At 35.3% G+C, this 8,646-nt stretch overlaps 1 protein-coding gene across 1 annotated transcript in view; it reads left to right on the top strand.

Moving 5' to 3' along the window:
- The first annotated feature begins 500 nt into the window (after positions 1-500).
- Positions 501-8,646, top strand: part of LOC144439009 (kynurenine/alpha-aminoadipate aminotransferase, mitochondrial-like) — an 18,321-nt gene continuing 10,175 nt past the window's right edge. Inside the window, exons 1-5 of the mRNA XM_078128248.1 lie at positions 501-663; positions 3,677-3,776; positions 4,928-4,996; positions 6,127-6,259; positions 7,607-7,681. Of these exons, the coding sequence (XP_077984374.1) occupies positions 597-663; positions 3,677-3,776; positions 4,928-4,996; positions 6,127-6,259; positions 7,607-7,681 (444 nt within the window). The 5' untranslated portion in view covers positions 501-596. The remainder of the gene's footprint in view (positions 664-3,676; positions 3,777-4,927; positions 4,997-6,126; positions 6,260-7,606; positions 7,682-8,646) is intronic.

The following is an 8,646-nucleotide window of genomic DNA, read 5'->3' as shown; positions in this document are numbered from 1 at the left end:
TTGAGTTGAAACATCGTCAGATTCGAAAACGCAAGGGCAAAGCATTCTCGCAAGCGAGGTGTATGTTAATTAATTAGAAGAGCCACCGTAATGAGATTACAATCTCCCAAACTAGAGCCGTTTTTTCCTCCGTGACACTGTGAAATAACTACAGCACATTTTGGACGGTGCCGTAAAAGAGGCCGTGGTTTGCGACGATGAGAGGCTATTGGTTTTACCACGATGAGGCAAAGCAACTCTTGGGACTATCTTCATAAATCATACAAGACTCACATCCATAAAAAAAATGGAATATGCTACTATTCCAAAACTTTAGACATATTGCTTAATTGTGGTCGGATCATAGACCCTCCACCATGTCGAATCTAAAGCTGTTATAATAATAAACGACCACACTTTAAAAACAAAGTCACTTGGTACTCAGTTTTCAGACACTAGGGGGCGATATACGGCCTGGGGAAATAAATGGGGGTTAGAGTTCAGGGTTGAATGATTAGCAGGGCCAGGTAGTGTGATCAATGTTTGTATCACGCGACATGGAAAGCTGAAATTTCGATGTACATTCAGTCGTTGATCCAAAGCGCACAAAATCAGCCATGAACTACACACGATTTCTTAACCCAGTCAGTTTGGCAAGGGTGCCATCGCCAATAAGAGTACTGAGTAAGTACGTCGGAAACCGTAGACTTGCTGAAATGCGAGGTCACCTTCTGAATTAACTGTCACTTTATTCGATTGATTAGTGCCTGTGTGATGTTGTAAGGACTATAGTCCATTGAAAAACATGTGCTATTTTGAATGCAAGACTTCAGAGATACCCAAATTAGAAAGTTCAAGAAAGTACTTTTCCAAAATGTTGATATTAATTACGATAAGCCAACCTTCACTTTTTAGCACAACTGAACTGAAGGTTCAGTAGTGCTATAGGCATGGCAAAGTGTCTGTCTATCTGTCTGTCTGTGTGGATGTGTGTGTGTGTGTGTGTGTGTGTGTGTGTAAACAACTTAAAGTCAAAAACTGCTGGACCGATTGCTTTGATATTTGGTGGTCATGTTACTTCTGGTGTCTAGTTGGGAAATTGTTAAAATGAAAATGATTGCATTAGAGATGTGGGTTTTGGGTTAAAAATGTGATTTTTGGTCAAAAAACTTAAACTCCAAAACTATTGGGCATATTGGCATGAAATTTGATGGGGACATTCTTAGATGTGAGTAAATTAAGATTTGTTCATGACATGACGATTCCCTTGATAGTATGCAAATTAGGGCTAAAAATGTGTCTTTTTGGTCAAAAACCTATAATTCCAAAACTGCTCAGCAAATTGGGCTGAAATTTAATAGAGATGCAAGAAATATTAAGCATATAATGATGTCATCAGTAATATGCAAATTAGGTGTAAAAATGTGAATTTTGGTCAAAAATTTATATCTCAAAAAGTACTTGGTCAATGAGACTGAAACTTGTTGAGATGTTTCTAGAAGTGTTATTCTGCATATTTTCTTCAAAATATTTTGACACAATTGACCCTAGCAACCATGACCACGCTCTTAGCAACAACCGAATGGCAGTGTATTTTGCTCAAATAGCAACAGGGATTAATAGACAATTGAATAAACATTCAATAAATGTATGCAAATGTACCTAGCAACAAGACCACTCCCATAGCAACAGCCAAATGATCACTTATATCCCAAAGATAGCAACATGGTTGGATAGGCAACTGGATAGTCATTCAGCAAATGAACACCTATTGTTAGCATGGACTAGCATATGGATAAACATTTTTAAAACCTATACAGTTGTGCTACAATGCCACTGTGGTATTTTTACAAATTGGTGCTTGCAGAGGGACATATTTTAGAAAATGGAAATATGGGGGGGGGGGGGGGTAGTCATATTTTACTTTGACTCATTTTAAAAATCTAACCTTGCATTAGTTTGTTATTTCTGCATGATCCCACCACTGCCACCAGTTCCAAATCCTACTGCTACCATATCCCACCACTGCCACCATACTACGACTAGACCGACTTGGCCAATCAGAGGCCTTGATTTCTGTTGGTTATATGGAGCCATAACCCACTCTTTCTTAGGGGTCTGACCTATATTACGCTCACTGAGCACTCAATTTGCATGCAACAAATTACACAAAATGTTGAAAAAGATTCATTTGAGCCAATCATGCCATAGTATAAGTAAGATAGACAACGAGATCTGTAGGGTATCTGCCAAAAACTTGGGGCTACGTCCACTTGTTTATTGGCACATAACCCTCCCGAACGAGTTGACTACATGTATCTATTACATATCAGTGAAATGTAGCGAATTTAACTGTTAGTTGTGGTGTGAAACCGTTAAAAACTTTCAATGTGGTGGGATATCTTAATACACAAAAGGTCCCTGTCTCTAGTGGGAATCGAACCTAGGACCTCCTGACTATTAATCTTGAGCTCTAACAATTACATCACAGGGTGGTGGTGTTAAAAATGATTTTCATTGAAATATTTGAAGGGGTGGGGGGAAGGTGTCATATTTTATAGAAAGAACATTGAGGGAGGGTCACTTTTTAGCACAATGGACCAGGGAGATGTTTCCAACCATTCCCCCTTTAGAAGTTATAGTGCACAATTACCCAGTCAAAATGCATTTATCGCTTAAAGTGGCCATATGGATGAGAATTGGGTGGTTTTTTTGGATTTTTGATTTTATCATGGCACAATAACAAACTTTTTACACACATTTTTTTTTAGATTTTTGCAATGTATAGAGTTACAAACACAGACTTGGTCTATGTTGTGTCGATCACTCTGATTTTTCAAGTAGGAAGCCATGATAAAATTGTTTTATAAATTAAAAAATCCGAAATAAATACCCAATTCTCATCCATATGTCCACTTTAAGGAACTCACTTAACAAAAACCTTGGCTAATGGTGTCTACTGAGTATAGATAGTGCAATTTTGGAGTATGTATAGCCGTGGAGTTGAAGGCCATCTACCTCCATGGTGTAACCACAATCCCTATATCTACCACACCAAGGGATTGAGGTACATGGTGTACTTGTAACATTAAATTTGTTGTCATTCTATCATAGCATAGTCAGGGAATGTTGACACATTAATTAATGACACCATGGCATATGCACTCTTATATGACATGACCCCCCCCCCCCCCCCCCCCCCCCCCCCCGCCCCATCCTTGCCCAACAAACAAGGTCATTCATAATATGCAGAAAAATGTCTATGTATGGGGGTAGGGGCAGGGGTGGTGGTGGGTGGTAAATAATATCTTAGAGTTTGTAACCGTATACAATTCATAATATGTGCAAAGTAATTTGAAATTTATGTGCTATTTTTAAATGAAAAAAAGTGGGTGTACAAATATTATTTCAAAAACCTGATGTATGTCCGTGCATATAATATATTGTTCATTTTTATGAATTATTGAAAAGTTGGTGTGTATAAAATGTCAATTCAAAAACATTCATGTCTGTGTAATATATTGTACATTTTTATACATCATTAATGTCAAATATTAGTTTTACTTTGAATAAAAAAAGTTAGTTGTCAGTATGTTTGCTCCCTATAATGGCATTTGTTATCTCAACACATATCCTTCATCTCAGGACCTTGTATGATATTATCTCACCAACTGTTTATTTTTGTCCTTTTCTACAGCTGATTTGTTACAGAAGGGGCCACCAACAATGATATCTTTGGCTTCTGGCATGCCAAATGTTGAGAAATTTCCTTTCAAAGAAGCCACATTCACATTAAGGTCTGTCCGGTTACCTTGTCTGGGTTTTTTTTATGTGCCTGCTTGTTAGCCACTTTGTATGCTTGCTTGCTAGCATGTTTGTCTGTCTGTCTGTCTGTCTGTCTGTCTGTCTGTCTGTCTGTAACTGCCATAAATAGTTGACTGAATGATGTTTGTTGAGAATTTAAAAAAAAATTCACATGTCGCACCACTTTAGACAAAATGTCCTGACCAGAAACAATTCTTTGTTTTTTGCCATACATTGAGAGACACCACGTACTAGGTTGTAGGCTGGTGATTAAAGTAATTGAAAGAATATACTTTACACTTGATATGGATGCTATAAACGATTGTGGTACACACAGAAAATGCTTTACTTTGGTGTTATTGGTTGTAGTATAGTAAATGAAACAGTATACTTTTACACTTGTTATGGATGTTATAAATGATTGTGGTACATATAGAAAATGCTTTACTTTGGTGTTATGGGTTGTAGTATAGTAAATGTAATGGTATACTTTTACACTTGATATGGATGCTATAAACGATTGTGGTACATACAGAAAATGCTTTACTTTAGTGTTATGGGTTGTAGTATAGTAAATGAAACAGTATACTTTTACACTTGATATGGATGCTATAAACGATTGTGGTACATACAGAAAATGCTTTACTTTGGTGTTATGGGTTGTAGTATAGTAAATGTAACAGTATACTTTTACACTTGATATGGATGCTATAAACGATTGTGGTACATACAGAAAATGCTTTACTTTGGTGTTATGGGTTGTAGTATAGTAAATGAAACAGTATACTTTTACACTTGTTATGGATGTTATAAATGATTGTGGTACATACAGAAAATACTTTACTTTGGTGTTATGGGTTGTAGTATTATAGTAAATGTAATGGTATACTTTTACACTTGATATGGATGTTATAAATGATTGCGGCAAGTAATGCCAATGTTTTGCTTGGATTGTAAAACAATTTGAAGTTACACAATTTCAGAATCAGATCAGACACTTTCTTTTGTGCAAACAGAGCAAAAGTTATGGTGTCGACCTAGAAAGTGTAATTTTTATGATGCAGCTAGGTGGTAAAATTGTATTTCAGGTAACAGAAATTCTGATGATTTTGAACAAAACTGACGAAACTCCTTTCTTTTGTAGGGATGGCAACAGTGTTACCATTGATGAGAGTGTCATGAAGAAAGCACTACAATATTCTGCTACTCCAGGGTGAGTTTGTTACTACCAAACCAGAGTACCTATAGAGATTCAATTAGGCAGTAGGATTTTTTTGCCTTGCATTTATAGGTTTTTTGTTACAAATTGTTACAATGAAACAAAATACAGACACTGTAGCACACAGGCATATTAAAATGATACATTTTATCTCACTTAGCCTGAAAGATCCAGTCCTTTTTTCCACTTATGTAATATGGGGGTAGGGAGTGGTCATATAAGTGGATCAACAACTGAACCTTTCAGACTACTTTGGATGAAACATTGAAGATTCAAAAATAAAACTTGTTTGTTTGTGTTCACAGTGCGATAAAATGTAACATTTCATATGGGCGTACACGTTATCAGTGCCTGTATTGTGTTTGCATACTTTGTAACAAAATTTTTGTGTGTGACATAAGAAATGTAAAAAATAAAACTGCTTATTTGTGTTCACAGTGAGATAAAATGTAACATTTCATATGGGCATACACGCTATCAGTGCCTGTATTGTGTTTGTATACTTTGTAACAAAATTTTTGTGTGTGACATAAGAAATGTCATCCCACCTATTAAATTGAAATGCTATAGTCTCTCTAGTTTGGTAGTACGTCATTTTGTTTCTCTTGAAAGATAAGAGATGGGAAAATTTTCTTTTGATTGAATATCAGTACTAATCAATTGTTTGGTAGATTTTATTTCATGTGATATTATGAAGTTATGAAAATTGGAAATATTTGCTTATCTATTCAGATTGAATGTGGAGCTGTCAGAATATTTATAAATAGATTTTCATTCATGAAAAATTTCTTTTGATTGAATATCAGTACTAATCAATTGTTTGGTAGATTTTATTTCATGTGATATTATGAAGTTATGAAAATTGGAAATATTTGCTTATCTATTCAGATTGAATGTGGAGCTATCAGAATATTTATAAATAGATTTTCATTCATGAAAAATTTATTTATCCTATTTGAGCAATTAGTTTCAGCAGACTGCACAATGAAAGACATATTTTAAACAGAAAATGCAGCAGCATTGAGACAATGACCGTAATACAAATAAAACTACTTTGTTTTAAAAAACACCAAAGTGACTCAGAGTAGTTTAACTTTAATACTGATTTCCTGATGCTTTTGCAGACTTCCTGATTTATTAGAATGGTTAAAAAAAATTCAGATAGAAGAACACAACCCACCCACGCTGAATTGTCGTGAAGAAAATGGCCAAATGGATCTTATAGTTACAACTGGCAGTCAGGATGGTTTATGCAAGGTTTTAGTTACTTTCCCTCTTATTAATGCAAATTCTTGAATTTGTAGAACGTTTAATCACATTGTAATTTAATTTTTGATTTGAGTTTGAGAATTAATGGTTGTTATTTCATTCATGTCAGAATAGTTACAATTTGTAGTCAGGATGGCATAAGCAAGGTACTAATCAATTTCCCGCTAAAAGTATGGACACAAATTCTTGATTTTGTGTTACTTTTAATCACATTGCAAATTAATTTTAGAATTTGGTAAGAAAAATAATGGTTATTACTTCATTCATATCAGAATTTTTGTTGAAAAGTGATCACTTTCCAACAAATTCACAAAAAGTGATAATTTAAAAAAAAACTCTGTTGCACCTGTGACATAGCAGAAAAGAACTTTCAAATACATTTTCAGTTAGCAGATGTAAACCAGAATACTAGTTGCCTTGGGCATTCAGAATATCGTAAAACAGAATTTTGTGTGTCATGACAAGCAATATTACAAGTAAACCAGGAATAAATAGTTGATTAAAAAGCCATTATAAATTCACAGAAGGACAACAACAATAATAATAATAACAACAACAACAACAAAATAACGATACACAGTTTTATGCACTTGCGTGGACTACTTCTGTTAAAGGGCTAATTTTCAATCCTAGGTCAGTTTCTCAACAATTCCCAACATGTATTAAGCCAACATTTTCATGAATACAGTCCCCCCCAAAAATGTTTCAAAAAATACAGTGAGAGATTTTTTCATGTTTATTCATAATACAGTAAGTAGTCCAACATTAGGATATACAAAATCTGTAATACTCTCTAAAGTGGCAGTTTCATAGGTGCTAAATGAGCTCTGTGAGTGTATTGCATAGTCAGTCATCTAGCAAAACGAGGGCCACCCCTATTTACTCGTATATGCAGAGTAGGCAATACTACTTCGGAAACCTGGGTTTCAGTTTCCTAGGATAGACACAAACTAAAGCCATTGTTGTTTGATGTGGCAGATTACATAAATGGGTGCTAGTGGTGCCTCTGTTGTACCGACATAATCACCCTGTAATCAAGATAGTGTAAATACTAAATGTACATTGCAAGATCATGGTTGTCGTCAGATCAGAAACACCACCTAACTGTGAGCCACAGACAAGAAATTAAGTACAAGGGCCATTCAATAGCTTATATCAACATGTCAGAACAATAGTTTTAGCTTGTGTCGATCTCACTTAGCTAAAACCTTGGTGTCCACTGTCGTTATCTATATAGGAATTGCTGTAGTTGAGAGGTGTCCTCTTACATAAAGAAGTTGGCTTTCAAGGTGTACACCAAAAGCTTGGCAAATTTAAAATGATTTTTTCTTACAGGCATTTGAGATGTTGGTAACTCCTAGTGACAACGTGTTAATGGAGACTCCCACTTATCCAGGGACTTTGGCTATTGTAAGTAATATTATAATGCCATGCAACTTTCCTTCTCAGACTTCATTATACTGAATATAAAATACGTAGACGTTACAGATTGAGTGTAGAGTGTTCAGATTTTACAAGTCAATGTCAAAAACAAGACAAGCCCTCCCACTCTGATCTGCTTTCTAAAAGCAATGACACCCTCTTTTTTGAGCACTATACTGAGAGACCTCTTTGATTTGCTGTCCCCCTGGCCATAAAAATTGAACACTGCCTTACTCCGAAATGTTTTCTTCATTCACCCAAGAAAAATATTAGTGACTCATGGGGGGGGGGGGGGGGGGGGGGGGGCTTGTAACTTTGAGTCAAAGACAAATAAGAGTCAAAACCATAGGTCACGAGTATTTTCCAGCTAATTGAAGAGGAATAATACAATAATACCCGTGTCAGCATAACTTAGGTAAAATCCAAGAAGGATAATGGTGACTTTTAAGGTTTTGATTTATTTTTTTGAATATTTTGAGCTCCACATAATGAGCAATGTAGACATACGTTGTTATGATCTAGAACAACCATGGACTGGCCTAAATCCCATATTTTTTGTAGGAATGTATTCAAATTGGCTTGTGTGTTGAATAATGGGTATTACTAAGACTTGAATTTCAATCCCATTATACTACTACAGATATAATGATCTGAACTCGTTGAAATTGTACATGAGAAAATGAAAATAAACTGTCTTTTGCAATCATGATGATTTTAATATCAGGATTTCAATAATATTGTCAAAAGAGGAAACTGAATTATAACCGGGGATTAGACATATGTTTTATGTGAATACAGAATTACTTGGAATAAATAGAAAGTTTGATAACACATCATTTTCATATAGACGTCCATGATTGGCTTAGATTATGTGTCACATAGCGATACAGCAGAAAACCTCCCTTCAAATAGGCAAGCCATTCTGGCATTCATGTGTCATACAGTTCTGTTAT

This window comes from Glandiceps talaboti, chromosome 8 (genome assembly GCF_964340395.1).
Source record: "Glandiceps talaboti chromosome 8, keGlaTala1.1, whole genome shotgun sequence".
Classification (NCBI taxonomy): domain Eukaryota; kingdom Metazoa; phylum Hemichordata; class Enteropneusta; family Spengelidae; genus Glandiceps; species Glandiceps talaboti.
This window is presented reverse-complemented; position numbering and strand designations above follow the sequence as displayed.